Source organism: Pagrus pagrus, assembly GCF_965226575.1.
Source record: "Pagrus pagrus genome assembly, chromosome: 16".
Lineage (NCBI taxonomy): Eukaryota > Metazoa > Chordata > Actinopteri > Spariformes > Sparidae > Pagrus > Pagrus pagrus.
Window position 1 is genome coordinate 14,096,235 of NC_140200.1, and position 23,075 is coordinate 14,119,309.

General features: G+C 40.6%; 3 protein-coding genes across 4 annotated transcripts; all 3 read left to right on the plus strand.

Moving 5' to 3' along the window:
• The first annotated feature begins 239 nt into the window (after window positions 1-239).
• On the plus strand, window positions 240-6,668 carry matn3a (matrilin 3a). Of its 2 annotated transcripts, none has more exons than XM_084377341.1 (6): window positions 240-817; window positions 2,101-2,622; window positions 5,377-5,502; window positions 5,816-5,920; window positions 6,089-6,158; window positions 6,254-6,668. In XM_084377341.1, exons 1-5 carry the CDS (start codon window positions 652-654, stop codon window positions 6,142-6,144), a joined length of 975 nt encoding a protein of 324 aa, XP_084233467.1. In that variant the 5' UTR covers window positions 240-651; the 3' UTR covers window positions 6,145-6,158; window positions 6,254-6,668. The 2 variants fall into 2 exon arrangements, with proteins under 2 accessions (XP_084233467.1, XP_084233466.1); XM_084377340.1 differs by lacking the exon at window positions 2,101-2,622 and adding an exon at window positions 3,753-4,328.
• A 4,318-nt stretch (window positions 6,669-10,986) lies between these two features.
• ttc32 (tetratricopeptide repeat domain 32) lies at window positions 10,987-12,846 on the plus strand. The gene is made up of 3 exons (XM_084377481.1): window positions 10,987-11,132; window positions 11,334-11,500; window positions 12,594-12,846. The coding sequence occupies exons 1-3, from the start codon at window positions 11,017-11,019 to the stop codon at window positions 12,719-12,721; spliced, it is 411 nt and encodes a 136-aa protein (XP_084233607.1). The 5' UTR covers window positions 10,987-11,016; the 3' UTR covers window positions 12,722-12,846.
• A 1,877-nt stretch (window positions 12,847-14,723) lies between these two features.
• zpax1 (zona pellucida protein AX 1) lies at window positions 14,724-20,819 on the plus strand. The gene is made up of 21 exons (XM_084378163.1): window positions 14,724-14,879; window positions 14,954-15,030; window positions 15,113-15,208; window positions 15,310-15,434; window positions 15,792-15,935; window positions 16,028-16,117; window positions 16,214-16,378; window positions 16,461-16,557; window positions 16,808-17,025; window positions 17,111-17,267; window positions 17,349-17,557; window positions 17,641-17,758; window positions 17,869-18,068; window positions 18,299-18,413; window positions 18,494-18,663; window positions 18,743-18,840; window positions 18,919-19,049; window positions 19,880-20,069; window positions 20,248-20,389; window positions 20,494-20,623; window positions 20,722-20,819. The coding sequence occupies exons 1-21, from the start codon at window positions 14,860-14,862 to the stop codon at window positions 20,799-20,801; spliced, it is 2,772 nt and encodes a 923-aa protein (XP_084234289.1). The 5' UTR covers window positions 14,724-14,859; the 3' UTR covers window positions 20,802-20,819.
• Window positions 20,820-23,075: the final 2,256 nt, after the last annotated feature.

Below are 23,075 nucleotides of genomic sequence, written 5' to 3' on the forward strand. Positions count from 1 at the left end.
ACTTTTTTCAGTTTTTCAGACATTTCAGGCTTTTTAATTAAATCGTGGGAAATATAATGATGTATTTTATGTCGTAGAACAAAACGTGTAAATATCTCAAGCCTGTGGCAACCACAGATGTTATTTCAGGCATTTAACCAAATACCCATTCAAAAAGACCATTGACTTTGAGACGAGGGAACCGGAAGTGCACAATTCTAACTGATTTCCGGGTTTTAGGACTCGTTTTTAGACTTTAACTCAAGTCGTGTATAGGTGACTTTAATTTTTATCAAAGTAGTTTTTTGAGACGGTATCTTTACTTTTAATCAAGTAGGAATGACTTTTGGGTGGCCTATATTTTACGACACTGAGCATTTATCCACCAAATAGTTTTCCTTTCCGGTCCGAATACCTGGCACTGAAAAAAACATCCTGTTCTCACTCTCAGTCGGATATGGTGTCGTTTTCTATACCGTCCTCCATACCGTCACGTACCGCGTCCTGGAGGTCGTGTCCCATGATTGGATTGGGCAGCTGGTTTGACGCGTTGGCCTGGGAATCCCCTCATATGTGGAGGCGGTCGGAGCCCCGCCGAGCAGAGCTGGACCCTCAGACACTGAGAGCAGGACCCCGGACAGACCACCAGAGGACCCTGTGCAGGCAGACACGATGAAGTGCGAGCTCTGGAGCCTGCTGTACTGCGCCTCGCTGCTGCTGGCAGATGTACTGGCCACATACCACCTCAGTGCGGGGGACCCTCAGCTCATAGCCGCACAGAGCTACGCACAAAGCAGACACAATGGCCGACCACCGTTCAGGACCCTGAACCCTGCAAGTAAGTGTCACTTGTTATCTTTTCTGACTTCTAGTAAATCATAGCAGTGATGGGAGAAGTAGATTTTACTTTGGCTGAGTAAAAGTAGCAATACAACAATGTAAAAATGTAAATAACATTAAAAAAATCTACTATTGATGGAAAGTACTTAATTACATTCACTCAGTTAAGTACAGTTTTGATGTAAGTTACTTAATACCTCTGTGTTACTTCATCTCAGTGAGTAATATATTCTACTTTTTACTTTGACAGCTAGTTATTCAAATCATTATTACATTTAAGAACAACATATATGATAAGCTTATTAAATAGACTACCAGAGAGTGTCTGTACAGTGTCTACTTGTTACTTACTTATGTGACGAGCATCATTTTAAAAAGTACCCAAAAATCACACCTGAGTAAAAGTAAAATATAAAAAGTACTTGAGTAAAAGTCCTGAAGTATCTGATATTAAATGTACGTAAGAATCCAAAGTAATTTTCTGACAATAAATATCAGGGATGGAAGTAATTAATTACATTAACTCAAATTACTGTCGTTTGTAATTACACTCATAAGTATGCATTACATCATGTAAACTACTCAGTTACTTTAAAAATAATAATTGAATACTAAGAACAATTTGAATTAATATCCAAACAATTTATCTGCATTTTTGTACTCAATAAAACTATCTGATCAAAAACGGGCCAATGAAAACTCTGACATATGGACAAAAACCACAAAATCTGCAGCAGCCCATGTTTGATGTGATCATGACCAATGAGCAGGACAGAGCAGGAGTTTCCAAGTAATATAGACAGATGATTTAACCAATCAGAAAACCCTTTGCTGTTGATAATTGCTAATGGATTAAACATCAATGGTTATTTTAATGTAGTTGTCCACCAGTTCCGATTTGTTTGCACAAAATTAATGAAAATAGTTTCATAATGTCAGTCGTCACGTCACGTTTTATTACTTTTGAAAGTCAAAAATAAAAATAAATTTTTTTAAGACGAGGTAGTTTATCTTTCAATGATGCAACTGAACCACAAATATAACATCAGGATTTTAGACTTTCCTCAAACACAACATGCATGAAATCTGAAATTCTCACTGGGTGTTTGACAAGAATAATCCCAGCTTGTTGCAAACAACAGAGATGGCTGAACTTACACTCATGCTTCAACTAATAATTTGTCTGTTGTCACCACAATGTCAACTTACACAACTTTCCTGTTTACCTACTTTCAACCCACTAATGTTCTCTATCACTTCTCCTTTCTGGTGGCCCTGTAGTTCACAGAAGTGATTACACGTATAGAGGAGGGTTTCACTACCACTACCAGCCACCAAGGATCCCTCCACCGGTAGTGTATCAACCTATTCCTCTATCTCCTCCAGTGACTTACCACAGACACTCAGTCCCCATGCCGCCCTATCACCACAGATTCAAAGGGCCAGTGGCACCGCATATGCACCACATGTACAAAGGTCTGTCCCCACCAGTAGCTCACCATCCTCAACAAAGATTCAAAGGCCCATTCCCTTACAAACTGAAAGGTCCATGCCCAACAAAGCCAGACCCAACAGTGCCAGACCCAACAGTGCCAACAACCCCTGTGGTACACCTCCCTACCCCTCCACCTCCACCAGAGCCAACAGTGCTGCCAACGCTGCCAGCAACTACCGTGGCACCAATGACAACCATCATGCCAGTGGTGGTGACCACTGTGGAGCCAGTGGAGACCACCGCTCCTGTGACGCTACCGGTCAGTACCCAAAGCGGCTTCATCACCACCATCAGTCCTGTGGAGACAGGTAGAATATTACCAGTAAGGTTTGCTTTCCAACCCAAACAATGCTCCTCAGTGCTTTCCAGGTCAGATCTGTTGAAGTCAGATGAATATGTAAGCGTATATATCATTTTATTTAAAGGAGTAAATAGGTTTTGGTTGTTCTCTTTCTCAAAATTGATACCACTCTCATATCTGTCCATTAAGTATAAAGCTACAGCAAGCAGACGGCTAGCTTAGCATAGCATAAAGACTGGGAACGGGGGGAGACAATTAGTCTGGCTCTGTCCAGAGGTAAAATCCACCTACCAGCACCTCTGAAGCTCAGCAGGTCGGCTGTCATCCCAACGCGTCAGTACTTGATGGGTTGGGATACAACCCAGAGGTTTCCTCTGATTTCAGTCCTTATGCCAAGATGAGCTAAGCTAGCATCTGCTGGCTAAAGCTCGATACCTACTATACAGACGGAAAAGGGGTTTCTGTTCATTTAACTCCCTGCAAGAAAGCGAATAAGCAAAGGTCCCAAACTATCCACCTGTTCCTTTAAAGCAGATGTCATTTTATTTAAAAGTAATGTCTTTTCATTTTTAATGGTGATATATTTTAGTGCCAAGAGACAAAGGGAGGAGCCTGAATTAGCATCGTGTATCATGTTGTTTTTATCCCATTTGAACTTACAAAGAAACAGGAGATGTGGACAATAATTTAATATGTCAGGAAGAGATAACCTAAATGTGCTTTTAAAGTTTGAAATGTGAGGAGGAGCACCCTGAGATTGGACAGGCAGGGCTCCCACTGTCTCCATGTTTAGGTGTGATGTCACTTTTTATGTGTGCGCTTCAAGCATCCTTTTCATTCAGGGAAATGAGATAAAAGGATATGTCCTGTGATACGTCTCTGATGTACAGTTGAAACGCTGAAATAATACAGTATGAATGTTGGCATACTATATCATTTCACAACTGCAGTGATGCACAACAGCTTCCTTTTGTTACTATGGTAACGTGTATTGTGCATCCCCAAAGTGCCCTGTGTTTTGTCCTTGATTGTTAACTGTATCACTCTCACCAGCAAACTTGACTGTTTCTCTGAATAATGAACTGTTTTTTTAGTGTTAAATGGACTTAACCCTGCCATGGTTTGGTTGATCACCAGAGACAGACTCTCAGTGCAGGAGCCGTCCTCTCGACCTGGTCTTCATCATTGACAGCTCTCGCAGCGTGCGTCCCGGTGAGTTTGAAAAGGTGAAAATATTCCTGGCTGACATGGTCGACACATTGGACGTGGGCACGGACGCCACCAGAGTGGCTGTGGTCAACTACGCCAGCACAGTCAAGATCGAGTTCCTGCTCAAAGACCACTTCAACAAACCTGACATGAAGAAAGCCATCTCCCGCATCGAGCCCTTGGCGGCCGGCACCATGACTGGCCTTGCCATCAAGACCGCAGTGAATGAAGCCTTCACTGAGCCGTCTGGAGCCCGGCCTCGCTCCAGGAACATCTCCAAGGTGGCCATCATTGTCACAGACGGGAGACCTCAAGACCAGGTGGAGGAAGTGTCTGCTGCAGCTCGGGCCTCAGGCATTGAGATCTACGCTGTCGGAGTGGATCGTGCTGACATGCGCTCCCTGCAGCTGATGGCCAGCATCCCTCTGGACGACCACGTCTTTTATGTGGAGACGTATGGCGTCATCGAGAAGCTCACCTCCAAGTTCAGGGAGACCCTGTGCGGTAGGACAAAGCGACTTGCGAGAGGTTTTTCCCACCATTAACCCTGGTTCTAGTTCCTCAGTAAGGGGCACCTACAGTCTACAGGGGGTTTTGTTGCAGATTGTGGATCATTTACTGTGTTATTAGTGAATTATAAACTCTGACATCATGAGGAAAAATAACAGATGCTCTCAACCCCCACATGGACTGCAGATGTCGGCACTAGAACCTGCTTGCAGCTGCCAAGTAAAAACAGTGTAAAGTCTTGGGGCAATGCAGCCCTAAACTTTCAGCTTCCTTTTTTAAAAGCAAAAATGTGTATCGCGATCATTAGTAATTTGTTTTCCAAACAAAGCGTCATTATGGTGATTGCTTTGAATGTATCCCTTTGATTTGAAGTGATTGAAATACACAGTAGAACTTCACTTTTTCAAAGCAATCTGGAAACTAAAGGGCCAGTGTGAAAGATTTAGGCTATCTCTCTTATGCAGACAGATCCCTCTAAATCCCACACATTGTACGGACATGAATCCCAAAAAGCACTCTTTGCTGCTGGTGAAATGCGTGAAAATGTTACTGACCTGAAGCCAGTTGTCGATTAAAGATTTGGACAAATGAGGTTCTGCTGTGAACTTGTACTTTTCCCACGTGACTGTCTGTTTGTCTTGTCCTCATATTACTTATGAAATCATTTATCCACGTAACTAATGTGCTGTTACTGTTGCACCTCAGGGTTCTGGTTTTAACCTGTGTTGTCCAACACACAGTGAACCTACGCAGTTGCCAAATCTTGGCTGAGATGTGGTGAAGGCGTAAGAATGGACCACGTTTTCCACCACAAGTGACGTGGTCAAGTAGTAACACCTGAGAAAAAGCTTGCAAATGTCATTTTATTGAATCACAAATTGAATCGAAAATGCTGTATATAAAATAATTTACTGTTGTTCTTTTTGTCAGCATACATGCAGAGCCATTCCTTACCTAACACAATCTAACCTATGCTAGCACATGAACATGTATCCATGCCGCCACCTTGACAGCACCATCCTTTAATCCCTGCTTGTTCTAGGTCTGGACCCCTGCGCCATGGGACATGAGTGCGAACACATATGTGTCAACAGCAATGCCTCCTATTACTGCAAGTGCCGGAATGGTTATATCTTGAATGCGGACAAGAAAACGTGTTCCCCGAAAGGTAAGAACAACCTGGATGGATTCCTGTAGCAAATGTTTCTTTTTGTCGTGACATTGATGCGAAAAGTATTTGTGTAAAAGCTTAAAAAGGAAATGTGCAGTTTGTGCAGGTAATCTTATAGAATTAGGTCAAATATTGTGGCAAAGTAGTAATGTAAAATATTTTGAAAAGTGTTTATCTTTAGATGCGTGTTTTATTTGTTTGAGATTCAGCGGCCTAGTTGTAAAAAGTGGAGTGGGTGGTATTTTGTGTGCTTTTTCACTCTCTACATGATCTGTTACGCTGATGTGAAATTTGCTCTCTCCCGGCGAAGAGGTGAAGGTGAAGGTGGAGGTGGTGGAGGATCCGTGTAAATGTGAAGCCAGGCTGGTTTTCCAGAAGCAGACGCAGGCCGCCATCCAGCAGCTCACAGCCAAGAATATCCTTCCTGTTGTTTCAGATGGAAGACGATTTATTATAAACGTTCTCCGCAGCACGTCTCACTGAGGCGGAAGCTGCTTATTTCAACCTGCTGGCATATAATTTAAAAGCGTGTCTTGTGTATGTGTAATTTTCTGTTTTCTTGAGTTTCCTTGACTGGCCTCACTAGCTGATGTGTCTGGGAGAATAGAGCGTCTGGAGCACATGGTGGGCCCCGCTTGAAGCTGGACACAGTGGTAGGTGTTGACAGCTTTTTTTCTTTTTTCCCAGGGTGATTTGTAGTCTCCCACCCACCGCACAGTTTGACCTTTTGTTTATTTACTTTTCGCAGAGACAGCTCACTGGTTTGGACATGTGCTTCCTGTCATCCACCCTCCCATAGCCGCTGCGTGGATTTCAACCACACATGGAGTGAAGCTGCGATTCATGAACTCACTTTCCTCAAGTTTCAGACTGTTTTGGACTGTTGAGTCACAATATCTACATTTGAGCTGGGATTTTTATGAATATTAGACGCAGTGTTTTGAAACTGTTGTAAAAGCTAGTCACACTATTATCTCACATGTCACACCAACTATTACCAACCAGTATTATTGTCAGTGTTTATCCTGTACTGTATTATGTGTGTCATTTATCCTGTTTGTACAAAGTTGCATATTGTATATAGAGGTTTTTATTGGATTTACTTAGTAACAGATTTGAATAAAAAATGATTTTATGCTCTGAAGCATTCAACATTAAAATTATTTTTTTTTGTTATATATAGTTTAATCATCAAACGTCTTATTGTTTGTTACAAGTTGTATGATGTTTCACGGATGATAAATGTTCATCTTCTGTGTCTGTGAATGTTATGAGATGACATACAAGATTTATAAATGTAGCAAACTGGAAAATGAAACAATAAAAGACAAAAAAGGAAGTTGTTGCACATACTGTGTCTTTCTTAATAAAGGCTAAACTGAGCTGACATCAGTAGCATGACAATCTATTAATCACATTTAATATTGATAATAAAAAATAATATAAGACGTTATTGATCCCTCACAGGGGGAAATTCACTCTTTGAGAATCAAGAACAGAGGGTCATTGAATGATAGTTAAAATCGAACAAGCCAAAAATGGAACAGTAGAAAGAAGTTGAAACAGTAATAAAGACTATATATACTATTAACTTATTCACTAATTCAGATAGAGATATGAACAGAGTGGACAAATGCACAAGATGATTGCAACCATATTGTGTAAGACACACATGGTGTGTCATAATATACTCAGGAAAAAGACTCCCGCACACTGTCAGGAGTCTTTTCTGATTTTGTCAGCCCTCGGTCTTCTCCTACGCACCTGTCGACCCTAAGGTGTGCAAAAGCTGCACTCTGTGTCATAATATACTAAAGAACCAAAAAGTATAAAAATGGAAACATAATAGCACAAAGCTACAGGATACAAAAGGGAATAGAACGCGATAAATATGAAGGGTATCTTTTATGTACATTGTCTTTACATGAGGAAACATATACAGATTGATATATAACATGATTAAAATATGATATGTAAATATATGTAAAATGATATATAGTATATATAGTAAATATCTAATAAAATGTGTAAAGTATAATAATAATAGTAAATTTAACAAAGTAATTCTGCATTACGCCCTTAAATCTATCGTGCAAAGCAATTTGAATCTAACATGGAAATGGCAGAGTCCGCCACCAACAGTGCAAACTACTATATAATGAATACACTGAATGACTAATGCTTTAAAAGCATTACCTATGACACACCATGGGATTTAGTTTCATGAAAATGAGGGAAAAGGATAACTTAAGGTAACTTTAAAGCTACAGCAAGGAACTTTGATATTTTGCTGATTTTTGAGGCAAAATATAATGTCAAAAATAAAATTATTGGTGTATTAGGTCATCTTCTCGATTAATGGTCTCATTTGCCTATGTAGGTCGGAGGCATCAGTGTTAAATTGAGGCTGTTTTTCATAAATAGTTAAACACTCCTTGTAGCATCTTTAATCACATTATCCTCTGAATACATTAAATACGAACAAGCACTGTAAACATGCCTTTTCTTGTGAGGAGGAGAAAATTATTTATGACCCACGAGTACGATGAGTTCTGATCTTTCAAGTCAGATTCCCTTCAATAAAATATCGTTATTGCAAATCCCACTTTGTACATTAGCTGTGCCCCTCAATGAAGACGTAGTTTCAGTGGGTATTCAGAAGATCTGACATATCACACTAAAATGTGTCTGTGGATACAAAGGAGGCATTATATCTACCTCTCTTATATAGCTGTAAGTGTATTTCTGTGTCAATATAGAAAGGTAAACATGACGGGCGAGCGCTGACATTTCTATTAACAATGTGTGATCATTTACTTTGGCAGTCAAACTGTTGTGATATCTGAGGTCAGGGGACAATCACTTCCTCGTCCCTAACACATATTCAAACACTAAACACGCAAAATAAATCTGGATTTATTTTCATTTGACTGACTAAATCAATTTTCTGAGTAATTATTGTAACACCTCTCCCGCACCACAATCTGTTTTTGCACCGTTATCACCATCATGTCTTTTTTACACCTTCAGCACTGCCAAGAAAACATAACAGGGGTCATGGTGTGACCTCTGGAATGAGTTGGCCTATATGACAACAGAGCGTCTCTGTCTGCTGCTTCTGTGTGAGGAAGAGAGTCAACACGCCAACGTTTACCTCTAGTCTGGTTTGGATCCTCTCCCTCCTTCCTTTAACCAGACAGCTGTTTTATGTTTGTTTGCTATTGCGCAGGCTTTCATGGTTAACACACACACACACACACACAAGGCGCTCAGAGAGGTGAGCCCACCAGTGTTTCAGAGGAAGAAGATGAATGGGTCTCACACACCTCTGAGAAGTGGGAAAGACATATAAAGTTCCCTGGTCAGAAGGTTTCAGAGCTGAATTGTCAACAATATCTCAAAACAGTTTAACGGTCCTCTGGTGCTTTGATAAATGTCATAAAGGGCATGTTTCAAACATTTGAACATTTTAGCAATCCTCACAAATGTCTAAAGTCTTAAATTTGCATCGGGTAGAATGAAATCAGCAGCAACAAGATGGTGATGATGATATGGCAGGCATCCTCAGATTAAAAGTTCGACGTCTGGTAAACACTGTGCATCCTGCAATCTGCAAAATAACTAGTTGCTTATGTTATCAAATAAATGCAGTGGAGTAAAAACTACAATGTTTTCCTCCAAAGTACCTTTAAAATTGTATTTAAGTACAATACTTGAGTGAACAGATTTAGATACACTCCATCACTGCTTGCAACAGTTTGTGGTTTAACTGAAAAACGACCATTGAGACGATGTGATTTGTGATTTTGGGCTTTATAAAATATAAACTTGACTTGACTTGTAGCTTTGAGACATTAAGACGGCAGTGAAAGGTGAACTGGACGGATGAACGTGTGTGATGGATGTCTGTTCTGGTTCTGCCAGACCAAAGTGGACTTTGATACCTTGTGTTAATTCTCTCAGCAAACAGCAACATTTAGGGCTCAAGAGGAAGTGCCAACTCCCCGGGATGGTGTACATAACAGTATTTGCATCAGGTGCACAGATTCCTTTTAAGACTTTCCATAGCTACGAGGAGTTTTAAGTGGCCTCGGATAAACAAACCTGATCTCTTAACACAATCAGGGTCATTTTGTCACAATGGAAACCCCTACAGTCTTCTTAATGAATGAGTTTTAATATGTGGCCTTAGTTTGTGACTTCCTGAATGTTTTTGGATGCAGAAAACCCCTTTAATCATGTGATGTAATCCACAGGTTGTATGTTTTTGCCATTTTCTCAGCAGTGTCAACAGCCGGTGGACTACATCTTCTTCCACTGGGTCAAACTGGTCTCCGTTTGATCTGTTTCAACTCGTCCACACAGTCTGGAGATAAATGGGCCGCTAAAGGGAAGTGCACGCCTGGTAAGTGACCTCTACTTCCTTAAGGTGTCATTTTTCACCAGGACAGTTGACTTCTTCACCCGGGTGATCGTCTGAGAATTTCTCACCAGTTTGCTTATGGGTTGCCTCCTTGTTGTGTATTTACTGCAGCGAGCGTCCACTTTGTCGGGAGACTGGCACAACAGAGATGGAGTCACATTCCTGTCTTTAAAATGAAAAACATTGCTACATTATTCAGATAACATTGGTAGAAATCTTATAAGCCACAGACTAAAATTTCCTCTTTATTTGAGTACTTGAGTACTACTGATCACTTTGCTGCCTTGTTTCAATGAAATACGAGTCAAGTCTGCCCCCTGCTGTTACAAAACACATTCATTTTCATTTTCATTTTATACACATGGTTTGGTATGGTATGGATTTCAATCACCACATGTGTATTTTGGGCTTTCTAATGGGGAAATAACATTGTGGGACAATTATCCACCTTTTGTATTTGTAGAATATGTAGACCAACATTTTCATCTCGATATGACTTTTAATTAAATATACTGCGGTGCTTTATGATTTTTCAGAGGAAGTTTTGTGCTAAATATGCTCACTATGTACAGTAGATATAAGTAATATTTACATGGTATATTATATATGTATGAGTACACAGTAAAGTACAAAACACACATTCAAAATGAAATAAAGGAGAAAAATACATATAAACAAAAAACAGTGGAGAAATATGCATCTATATGTTACATAATTAGAAAGCTGTAAAGAAAGCTTCAGTGTTTTGCTATTTTACAAATGTTAAGAATTACAAGCATAGAAACATAGGAGGGTATACACAATATTAATAATATGGTGGAAAATGCTTCACAAGTGGATGTTAATCGTACATGATAATTAGTCTGGAAAATTAAGCTATACGTTAAATGAGGTTTAATTGAATTTATTTTCCTTTATTGATATTAATCAATATCAAATCATTAAGTTCAGAGAAATGTTGATATTTATTTTAAACTCATGTAAATATTTTTAATAATTCCCTCATAGCCTGCTGACGGTAAGCCCCGCCTTTCTCTTGAGTGACGTCATATCCGCAATTGAAGAGTAAACAAACACGGAAACAAACCATGGCGGACGATAATACACAAATACTCGAACATGCTCACTCTGAGTTTAAAAGGCAGAATTTCAAACAGGCAGAGGAAATGTACACGGAGTTCATCTCGTCCTGCTTACAGTCCAGGTGCTGTTTGTTTCTCTGTAGAAGTCAAACGGGCAAACAGTTAGCAACTGTAGTCGAACCGGTGTTACGGCACATTCTGTGACCCGTGAAAGTCTGTGACCCGATTTTCGCTAGCTGTTAGCTAACGTTGATCCTGTCTCTTTCTCTTCAGTGTCGTTAATTGTTTTAGATAGTAGCATTAAACGTGTCTTGTTTCCACAGGGGCTGTGAAGCTGGTCATTTGGCCACTGCCTATAACAACCGCGGACAGATAAAGTACTTCCGGGTGGATTTTACTGAAGCAGTAGAGGACTTCACCGCAGCGATACAAACTGATAGCTGCTCTGAAACGCCTTTCTACAACAGAGGACTCATCCACTATAGACTTGGTAAAGATATTCACACACAATAATATCTGAACCACTCAGCCACACACAGGTTAGACAGATGTCCGTCATCGTCAAGCCTGACCGAGCAGCGAAATGACTTCCGTTTCAGGCTTCAAAATAAAAGTCAAAAGTATAATGTGTTTTAATATTTTGTCCTTTTTGTTTCATTATTAATCTGGGTCCAAAGTGAAATTAAATAATGTATTCAAGGAGATATCTATAGTAAATAATATGATAGCTGTTTGATGCAACGGTATAATGAGAGGGGAAGGGGAAGGAGACCTGGAAGAGTTTTGTTTATCTCTCCAGTAGACTGGTAGATTCATTAGAGCATTTAGGCTGCACATCTGGCCTAACAGCACCTTATGAAGACACTTAAAGTTGTTGTTACCTTTGATTTGTCACCTAACTTTAAATCTAGTCCGTGGTAGGTCGGTTAAGTCCAGTCAAGACTTCATAAAATTCTTATTTTCACAGCGCAAAGTCAAATTCTCGGACAAAAAAGACTGTAAACACAGTCACACATATTAGGAGTTGACTGATTTATTGGTAGCGGTATTTGTGTCTGATTGCCGATAAAATAAATAAACATGCAGTACTTTGGCTCTGATGCAGCATCCTTTCTCTGTTAGCGGTCACCACTCTGTGGTCTCTCTGATGTCAGGATTAATAGCCTATTAGCACTGAGATATCTGAAACAACAACAAATTATGGATTACAGTGGAAGATCGCTGTCTGCACTTTTATCAAACACAATAATGTTTTATTACATTTTCAAAATGTATTTGTATTTATTCATTTTAACCAGAGAGAGAGTTCCTGCCATATTAGTTAAAATCCTTCCACCCTATCACAGGGTGTTTGGGTTAGGGTCAGGGGGAGCTTGCAAAGATATGTTTTATTCTAGGTCTAACATATTCTATGTTTGGTAATGATGTGGAGTCAGTCCGGTATGTTCCTTCCCAAGACACTAGATGGAGTTGTGTATTCACTTGTTCCCATGCTGCCCAGAAAATAAAACTGCGGACTCCTAACAAGCCAGTTTGGCAGCACATTACTCATAAACTTATACACTTCTTTCTTTATCATCTAGGTTTTTTCGATGATGCCAAGAGGGACTTCCAACAGGCATTAAAGCTCAATCCAGATTTTGAAGATGCCAAAGTGAGCCTGCAACAGACACTTCTGGACCAGCAGCACAAGATAAACAGGGGATACTGACAAGCTCATCAACTGTAGAGAACATGTTTTATATGTCCTGAAACCTGAGAGCTTTAAATTTTATTTAATTTAACTTGTACATACATTTCTGTACAGCTGTAATATAATAAATGTGTGTGTGAGTGCAGTTAAATCTAAAAGTGAAACACAAATAACAAAGCAATCAGTACAAACAATGTTCCACTGCATCAGGCGCGTCACCTATCTGGATTTTTGTTAAGCAGAGCGTTGATGAATTTCTTTCCTGCACTGACTCATGACTGGAAAATCTAATTTAATGGGATGAGAATTGAAAGTATATCATTGTATACGTCTGTTAGTGGACAGCACAGAGTTTAGGTTGTAATTAAGACACTGTGAGGACATTTGTGACTATAAACAAACTATAATCAAAAAATAAATTAAAATAAATTAAAAGGAGTCTCGTAGTCACAATGTGGAGTTCTTGGTCTAGGTCTAGGTTTCTAGACTACGTTCTTATAACATTCCCGCTAAGTCATGATGTGGAGTTCTTGAAAGGTTAGGGGGACATTAATTGGCAACATTCAGGACGTTCTGGGACCGTTTAGGGGACCATTACTATAAAACATTCCCTCTAGCTCTCTACACCACATTCCAATAACGTCTCCAGCTAGAAATTGTTTATTCTGGGAACATTAAAAAAAAACGTTGCTTGTAAACCAGAACATTCCCAGACGGTCATAATTTGGAGATCTTCAAAGGGTAGGGTGATGTTATCTGGTGGCTATCAAGGAATATTCAGGACACTCTGGGAACAATTAGGTGATACTATAGGATGTCCCTTCTAGGTCTCTAAATGACGTTCCTATAACGTCTACAGAAACTTGTCGTTCCTTACAAGAACCGTTAGGGGACCAACCTATAAATCATTATGATTTTCTTTTTTGGTACATTCTTCTTTCCATAACCTCAGTCTGGTGTGTTTTTTCAAAGACACTAGATGGAGCTGTGTGTTTGCTTGTTCCCATGCTGCCCAGAAAATAACTGCTGACTCCTAACAAGCCAGTGTGGCAGCACGTTACAGTCATAAACTTACACACTTCTTTCTTTAGCAACTGGGTTTTTTTCAATGATGCCAGGAGGGACTTTGAACAAGTGAAAGTTTTGGGAGTTTCAAAGTTTTTACTTGAGTATGTTTTAATAAAATCCCTGATGTGCAATGGGAGTGCCTTGGTGAGTTGGTGTGAAAAGACCTTTACCTTGATATTTTTGTTCAGCAGAGCAGCGATAATTCCTGTCCTGCAGTGACTCAATACCAGTTGGAAAATTTTTAATGGCCTCATAAATGAAAGTATATCATTGTATGAGCCGAGTTCAGCCCAGGAGCACCAGGTGAAAGGGTGAATTTGGATTTTACTGTCAGCAATAAAGACACTGGGAAGAGGCTTGTGACTATAAACAGGCCATAATTAAGTGTTAGCATATACAGTAATGAGTCTCTCAGCTGCAAAGGAAGAACAGGTTTCTTGAATTGAAGCTCAGTCACAGCTTAAAGGTGCACTATGTAGTTTTGGTAAAGAAACTCTGAAAGGTAATATTTACAATATTGATAAGATAATACAAACTCAGAAATTTTACAATTTCCATAATTGAATAAACAAGCTGTTCTCAGAGGAAAACAAGGTCCCAGAACACTGTTTGAAGCTAGAAAAGGTGGCAGGGTCCGCCACATATAAACAAAGTAAAACAGTATGAAATTGTGTTGAACTTTAAGGTCAGATTGTTTATTCAGTCATGAAAACAGTTAATTTAGTTTGTTTAAGCATGAATATCAGTCAATGAAGATTTTTCTCTTCTATTTTAAAATGTCTTAAGATTCATTAGTCATTCATTAAATTCCATTTCATTATCATAAAAACTGATTAAAGTCTTAATTTCAGTCTTTTCACTACACTTCATCCGAGGTGGGTGTAGCATCACTAATGTGCCTCACCTGTTCATTGTCATTAACTGATGTATAAATCAGCTGGTGCTGGCTCAGTTAATCAGTCAGCCCTGTCACTTCAGAGTTGGGCTTTTTTTTTTTTGTTGGTAGGGGCTTGCTGGGGTTTCACTGCCAAGTTCTGATAGTGATTGGATTCCTGTCGTTTTCTGTTTGGCTGCACTCAGATTTCAACATGAGGAGACTTGAGAACATGTAAGTTAGTTTGCTTGTTTGTAATATGTGCTGTTTGCCTACTTGAACGTTTCTAAAGTGTGTGTTTCTTTAAGTTTGTTGTGGAACTTGATGGCTGCGGTAATCATCTCGGGTCAAGCAAGGCCAAATGGGAAGCTCAATTCGCAGTCAAGTAAGCCGTCATTCATTCAAATCACTTTTATGACTTTTCTAAATTTGCTTCACCTCCTCACAAGCCTTTCCTTAAAAAACAGGCAGTGGTTTAAAGTCACACTGTGCGGGTAATCTCATGAGGCTGTCGTTGGACAAGGCTCTAGCAGTGGGGAACCAGCTTGAGGTGGAAGCAATCAGTGAGTATGAAAACTGCGAATGATGAGCAGATTGTGGTTCATCCCTAGGAGATGTGATCCCTGTCATGTTTGCCTTTTTTTTTTTTTTTTCCCTCCTCCAGATGGCACCCAGCACATTGTGCTAACACCCAGCTTGGCTGCTCAGTGTGGTTACAGCATGGAGTCTGACCCGTGGGGTAACACCAGAATCTACACGTCTCTGATGTCCTGCTACGTGGACAACAAAGTATGTTGAAAGTATTTGATGCCATTTTAATTGTACTTTTCCAGTGATGAAACACCTGTTACAGTCCCTTTTCATTCTTCAGACTTATTTTAAAGCAACATTATGTAACTTTTATACCTTAAAATCATTGATGGTACAGTGTCTTGTGAAAAATGTCCAGAATGAGGTCTTCAAAATGATTTTCTAAACCCAAGCTTATGTATTTAATGATAAAATGAACAAAAGCGGTACATCCTCACACTGGAGAAGCTGAAACCAAAAACTGCTTTTAAACAAATCCCACTTTAAAAAAAAACATTGCTACCCTTTTTTTATACTGCAAAATGTAATGTCCTCGAGCATTTCTCCCTTTGCTAGGACGATACAACATTTAATATTGCCCTGAGACTCAAAATGCACGGCCAGAGTCCATCAGACGTGGTTAGTCATGACGTGACGCAGACATGCAGCCACACTCGGTGGGCCTCCAAGGAGATTCTCTGCGACAGGAACTACATGGAAGTAGGTCACTTTACATTGATCCTACCGTCGTGTGTGTGTGTGTGTGTGTGTGGTCCTGGAAAATGATAAAGCAATAATTTCCTGTTTTTTAGGTGTCAAACCACATGGCTAAACCTGTTGCACAAGCTGAAGCTAAGGGGCAGACTCAGGAAGAAGCCCCGAAGCTCAACGCCGTTCCTGATGTATGTTTATCATTCATACTACAGTTGACACCCTGCACAATTTGCCATCCCCTGCAATAGAAGAAATGAGCAGGATTTTTTTTTTTTTCTTAACAGGCATCTGGTGAAGCACATGGTATCTGGAAGATGACATTTTACACTCCAGAGCCAGTGTCAATGGTGCTGAGGGAGGCTGAACAAGCTGGCTACGGTGCCATGATGACTTCAAGCCGCCTGGTTATGAGAAGCCCGTTTAATACAGCAGAGACTTATACAGAGGACGTAAGCAACACAGCCACATCTCCAGTGTCCATTTACGTTCCTCTTCATAAATTGCATTAATTCACCTTTTTTTTTTTTTTAGGTGGCTGGAATCCCAATGGAAGTTTTCAAGGTGAGCGCTTACTACAAGGCGCCACATGGTCTGAGTATGGTGAACTTGGCAGCTGCATGTCCCACAGGTGAGTCTCAGCCAATCTGTAGATTTCAGTGAACACGATACACTTGGTAGACTTAAACACTAAAAATAAGTTGCTTATGTAATCATCAGATACTCAAGTTTAGTTGGTTTACACTGGCAAGTATATAGAAAAGTGTTTGGTTTGTACTTTTTGAGATGCTAAAGCATTCTTGCCTTTTTATACAGAGTTTCAAACCGACAATGACTTGTACTTTTAAAGTGTCTAAGTTGTTTCTTGTTCTCATTAACAGGTGGTGTTCTCTTCACCGAGGATGTAATCTCATGGCACGTACCTCGCCGTGTGACACCTCTGCTGGACGGCAGCTATAAAATCACAGAAATGCACATGGGCATCAACGGGCAGAAGCTGGATAAATCTCAGATGGCCACGCGGGGGTACACACTCACTACCACAGACTTCCACATCGTCATTGAGCTCCCAGTGGGCTCACCTGATGGCTACTTCAAGGTTGGGAAGCCTCTAGATTTGATATGCAACACTCTGGTCACTGGTCCATTTGCATGTTTTATTGAAATGTTATGAATAATTGCAGAGCCATGCCCCAGATTACCAGTACCACATCACATACTCTGTGGAGCCCATGCTTGAGTTACTGTGGAGGGTGGATGACTCCCAGGAAGACACCAGATACAAGGTTTTATTTCCCATCACCACCCCTCTGATGCCTCGACCTCCCCACAGCCAAGACCGTAAGACCAGTTTTCTGTTGGACTGTATAGAAATTCAGGCTTGTTTGGAAAAAAGTAAAAACCTGCCACTGTGTTCCTCAGATACTGTCCCAGAGGAGCGGGTGTTCAGTGTTCATGTGGGAACCTTCCTCCATGATGTGGAGCTGAGGAACATCACCTTCTCCACCGGGGTTCTCACTGTTGAGGAGAGCAGAGCCAGAGGTTTCACCGTCCAGGAGCATAGCTTCCCCAACGGCACAAAGGGCTTCTCTTTGCAAGTGCCAATTGATGCTGATGTTGTCCTGAAACATGTATGCGACCCGACTGTCTTTGCAAAATATAACTGTGGCGTTTTCGTTGACATGACCTGAACTTTGTTTTTCTGTACCTGCAGAACCCTGAACCCTTGGTTACAACCTACTTCCTCCCTCTGATCTTTGGGTTCATGATCCTGCCTGAAGAGACTCCATTTGCCCACCCAGTGGATGTGGAGATTTCTCTACAGGACGTTGGTGAGATAATCTTTGCTTTTGACAACATTGTCTTTATGATGGCTACTTTTTCCAGAATTGAGTGGAGTGAACCCAAAACTGCCGTGTAATGGTATGTTCTTTGCTTTCAGTGCTACCCACTGTCACAGGAACCTGCTACCAGAACCATTTTTACGTCAGTGTGACATACGGGAATCAAGGCAGCAATTTCAAGACCATGGTTGGCCCTCGACCGCTCTCTCCTGAAATGGCCGAGGGCTACAGTTTCCAAGAAAATGCCACGCTCTTCAGCCTCATAGTGCCATACAATGCTGTAGATGCAGCCTTCGAGGTTTGTCAAGAAACTGAAACATCTGTACTGAATAACTTTTTTTTTTTTCTTGCAAAGTTCTTAAGTCTTTATTGAACACTTGAACATTTACATGTAACTTCAGTAGATATACCGCAAGATGATGCATTAATGGCATCAAAAATTCTGTAAAAATAAATGGTTTGTAATTTTGTTTTCAGATAAAGTGTTAACTTTTGATCTGCACTGGACAACTTGACTTTGTCTTACAGCTGATAACCTCAGACTCCGTCAAAGCCAGACTTGACCTGCTTCTATACGAGCCAAACAACAACTGGGTGCTGGCTGATCTATACCTGGCCTGCAACTTCCCCCTGACTACAACTCGTAAGATATAAGAACTTGTAGTAATTCTACTGTTCGGATTATAGGACAGATTTTTCATCCCTTGCCTCCTCTACCTTCAGAGTGCTACACCAATGGAACAATGGCGGCTTGGGCTGTGAAGGTGGAATCTGTGCCTAATCTCAACCCTAGTTGGCTGACACTAAAGGACCAGTCCTGCAAACCTGTGTTCAGCGACGACCGCTTTGCATATTTCTCCTTTAGTGTCGACTCCTGTGGGACCACAAGAACAGTATGTTTAATGTCACCTTTTAGTTCTAGAAATTAGAGTGTTCCTATGTTTTAATGCCAATTCCCCCCCCCCCCCCCAGTTCTTTGACCACTACATGCTGTATGAAAATGAGATCGCCCTCTATCACAACAACCGCAAGGGAGCAGCCTACACGTCACCTGTTGACCCGGAGTACAGGTGAGGGGCTCGTCCAGTCTTTTATCCCGATGTGCCATCTGGTCAGTGAGAGGTTTTGTTTTTATTTTATCTCTTCAGGCAAACCATTTCCTGCTACTATGTGGTCAACGACACTCAGACCATTTCCTTCAGCTACAAACCAAGAAGCATTGAGCCTGCCGCAGAGATCGGTTCAGGACAGCTGATGGTGCAAATGAGGCTAGCTCAAGGTACGATTGTATTTTACTAAATGGACATTTATCTTTTGCCTTAAAACTGCATTAAAGGACATTTTTAAAGGTGCCAGTGTGTCACAATTTAAATCTAATGTTTTAAACGTGTATGTAATGTGTTGCAGTGATATCTACTGAAGTTAGCATGCTAACGGCTACCCCTGGCCCATTCAAGGCCAAAGCTCCTGCTGTAGTGATGTAAACACTAACATTTCCCCAGTGCCCTCAACTCCCATACAGGGTTAATTTGGCAGCAGTACATTTACATGTTTTGGTCTGCAAGTGATTCATACTATATTCTTACCAAAAGTTTTGGATCCAGTCCAATAGATCACCACAGCTGCAACATGACTGCAATGTAATTGCTTTTTGGCAACTCTGACTGAAAATGCAGCCACTAAAAACAAGCTGAGGAGGTTGTTCTAGGTTTTTGAAAACCTTAAGAAATTAAGTTTGGAAATGGACTATAACAAACTTGCATATTGCAACTCAATAATAACCCACTTGTTAGACACTTTGCAGAATACCCTCAGCCTGTGAGTGGCCAAACTGAGCACTTTTGGTGAACGTAACTTCAACAGTTGTAGTTGCTCCAAAGGATTACATGGCAGTTTACTGGAGCATTTTCCAACTTGAAGTGACAGACTACTCCCCCTTTAAAGGAGCCCTCTAAATGCTGATGGTTCAATTATTCATGAACAGAACTTGTTTACTGCAAGTCATTTACACACAACATGGGAATACAGGGCCTAGGTTATAAAATACTGGAATTCACCTTAATTTTTTTTTTTTTTTTTTCATACCGCCCCTTTACCTGATTTCTTCAGATGCATCCTACGACCTCTTCTACCAAGCAGAAGATTACCCAGTCATGAAATACTTGCGGCAGCCTCTGTACTTTGAGGTGGAGCTGATGCAGTCAACTGACCCACAGTTGGAGCTCATCTTGGAGAACTGCTGGGCCACCCTTCAAGAGGACAGGGCATCTTTGCCCAGCTGGGACATCATTGTGGACAGGTAGTGCACAGCGTGATCAACCTCCAATTTTGAAAGCAAAATTCAGGCTAACTTCAAATTGTTTTAACAGCTTATTTGTCTCTTGACATTGGTGTGTATTTGTGCCACATCAGTTACAAGACGAGGTTTCTTTAAAGTTTAAAGGATGCTACAATGCATGTTTTTATTCCCTCACTAGTTGCCAGAACAGTGACGACAGCTACGCTACAATCTTTCATTCTGTTATGAGCGACACCAGGGTTGCAGTCCCATCACACATCAAGCGCTTCTCTATAAAGATGTTCACCTTCACCAGAGATGAAGAGGTTTTGAAAGATGAGGTAAAAGGCTTGCGCATCCAAATGAGGCATCTATTGGCTTTATGCTCATGGGAGTGTGTGTGTGTATGTGTGTAGCCCTGCATAACAAATCCTTCTGTCCACAGATTTATGTCCACTGTGACGCAGTGATTTGTGACACAAACAACCAGGCAGACAGAGCCTGCAGAGGCCAGTGTGTGGATCCTACAGGCATGAGTAACTTGAGACATCATGGGATAAAAGAAATAAAAATGGGTAAGTGACTGATTACATGTTTGAGTCCATACAGTTTATATTCAAAATTAAGCGGCTTCTACTTCATATTCAGTTTGTGATCTATACTTTGTTTCCAGAGCGAAGAAGTACAGACTCCACCCATCAAAGGCAGATCTCCTCTGGGCCGATTCTTCTAAACCCTCAAACCTCTGAATAAACTAAGTTTCTTAAAACATTTTGTCGCTCTGTGTTTTTAGTTCTTTGCTTTCCAACCTGAGAAGCTGTACTGTAGTTACTGCAGTGAATCCTGGCATACTCGGGGCCTGCATGACCTCTTGTAACTAGTGTTCCTGTTGCAGATTGGCTGCATCAACAATAGGTGACTGTTGTATACAGACAACACACTCTCAACTACAAGAAGCAATTTGATAAATTGTTCAGAGGACTAATGTTGCCATCATATGGTGTCTCTTCAGTAGCGAGAGCAGAGCCCATGCACACTTGTAAACCCTGCCTTTAATTTAATGTCTCCTCTTTAAAGGAGCCCTAAAGTACATCACCACTTTGACATTTTAATCTGAAATATGGCCTCATAAAATCTCATTGATGTGAGATGGACTACATTGCAGAAACTTGTTTATGGACCTTCAAAAGAGAAACACTCTCACTTATCCAGCTGTGCACAGGGTTATGTTGACACTTGATAGCTCAATTGAGCAGATGGGAGCTTCTATGCCCGCCCTGGAGCCTACAACTGCCAATGAGTGATCATGTAGACAGGTGGCTCCTTTTATTCTCCTGAGTCACTTGCACTGAAGCCTCCAGATGATTGGTGCATCATGTAGCAGATTTAAAATCAGCAATATAGTTTGTTTTTTAAAGCCATAAACTTGGCCATAAAAGTTTAATGTAGTTTTATGCATTTTGCTCTTTCAATAGGCCATTTGTCCACCTAAGCTGACTTTTATATGCATAAAGTTGGTGTAAATAAGGAAAAAGATGTAGGTTTTTGCCCGTGGTTCTTCTTGCAGGGGTATTGAGGTCACAAAATGGACCTATGATTACACCAACATTTTAGTTTAAGTTGTATAATTTTACCTCAATGTACACCTTGTCATTAGTTTCTAAGGCTCTTTATCAGTGGTTCATATACTTGGAACAGATCCATCATTTCTTTGTCCTCACTCTCAAAATGTAAAAATTGTGGCAAATAGTTTAAACCTTATTGAATTTGGATGCATAATGTGTCATTTTAATTGTTAGAAATAAATGTAAACATAGCAGAAAAAGGAGATTTGTGTTTGGTAGATTTCTTTGTTTTAAAGCTTCTTGCCAATAAATCTTATACCGTCGGAAAGCCTGTTTATTTCCCTTTTAAATGGAGCCACATTTGTAAGGAACATGCATTTGTGGGATGAGCAGCAGAGCTGAGTATCTGGGTTGCGCCCATGAAAAATTTGCCAAATCTTCTCTGCCAAGAAACAAGACATATTGGCAATTTAACAATTAATTAATTTAACAAACTGGAGCCTTAGTAGCGTGTGGAAGAACCATACACAGCCACAACAGCCTGGCACCTGTCACACACAGACTTTGGGAGTGGAGAGGATGGGATGGCCTGCCAGCAGTCCTGACCTCAACCCCATTGAACACTTGGGATCAGCTTGGGCGTGCTGTTCGTGCCAGACTGACCAACACAACCACATTGGCTGACTTGCGACAAATGCTGGTTGAAGAATGGGATGCCATACCACAGCAGTGTGTGACCAGCCTGGTGACCAGCATGAGGAGGAGGTGCCTGGCTGTGTGTGGTTCTTCCACACGCTACTGAGGCTCAGACTTCAATCATCCAATCCACCAAACAAGAGTCAACAGCAGAATAAGCTGCTTGGCAGAGAAGATTTGGCCAATTTTTCATGGGCGCAACCCAGATACTCAGCTCTGCTGCTCATCCAACAAATGCATGTTCCTTACAAATGTGGCACCATTTAAAAAGAGAAATAAATAGGCTTTCCAACGGTATAAAATGTATTGCCAAGAAGCATCGTTACAACAAAGAAATCATCTACCAAACACAAATTTCCTTACTTTTTGTGCTATGTTTACATTATCAGAAACAATGAAACTCCATAGAACACGTGTGTGTAAGACTGAAAGTGGTCATGATCTATGAAAAACTATTTTAAAATGAAACCACTGCTGTACACATTTCACACTATACATTTTCATTTAGTGGCCTGTATAATAAGCAATTTCATTTTGTGCCACAGTTATAGGACGCAGTCAACTATATTAACTGAAAAGGGGAGCAGCAGCTCTTTAGAATAACATATGCAGTCTGGTCCAGACCTTATTCCATGAAACAATTCATAAAAATACTTATTTGCTGCCTAATGTTAATCAGCCTGAGGTTTGAGCACATTAAAATGTAAACTTTGTTCCCAAACAAAACTTGCTTCAATCAATGTTTAATTAGCTAACTTGTGTATCA

Bases quoted from the DNA above. Each gene is read 5' to 3' on its own strand.
- zpax1 (XM_084378163.1), top strand. From the start codon at position 14,860: ATGAGGAGACTTGAGAACAT. The intron at 17,759-17,868 runs GTGAGATAATCT...CTTTGCTTTCAG, and splicing joins GATTTCTCTACAGGACGTTG to TGCTACCCACTGTCACAGGA. The intron at 20,390-20,493 runs GTAAAAGGCTTG...TTCTGTCCACAG, and splicing joins AAGAGGTTTTGAAAGATGAG to ATTTATGTCCACTGTGACGC.
- ttc32 (XM_084377481.1), top strand. From the start codon at position 11,017: ATGGCGGACGATAATACACAAATACTCGAACATGCTCACTCTGAGTTT. The intron at 11,133-11,333 runs GTGCTGTTTGTT...TTGTTTCCACAG, and splicing joins TCGTCCTGCTTACAGTCCAG to GGGCTGTGAAGCTGGTCATT. The intron at 11,501-12,593 runs GTAAAGATATTC...TTTATCATCTAG, and splicing joins ACTCATCCACTATAGACTTG to GTTTTTTCGATGATGCCAAG.
- matn3a (XM_084377340.1), top strand. From the start codon at position 652: ATGAAGTGCGAGCTCTGGAGCCTGCTGTACTGCGCCTCGCTGCTGCTG. The intron at 818-3,752 runs GTAAGTGTCACT...GTTGATCACCAG, and splicing joins CAGGACCCTGAACCCTGCAA to AGACAGACTCTCAGTGCAGG. The intron at 5,921-6,088 runs ATATCCTTCCTG...GACTGGCCTCAC, and splicing joins CCAGCAGCTCACAGCCAAGA to TAGCTGATGTGTCTGGGAGA.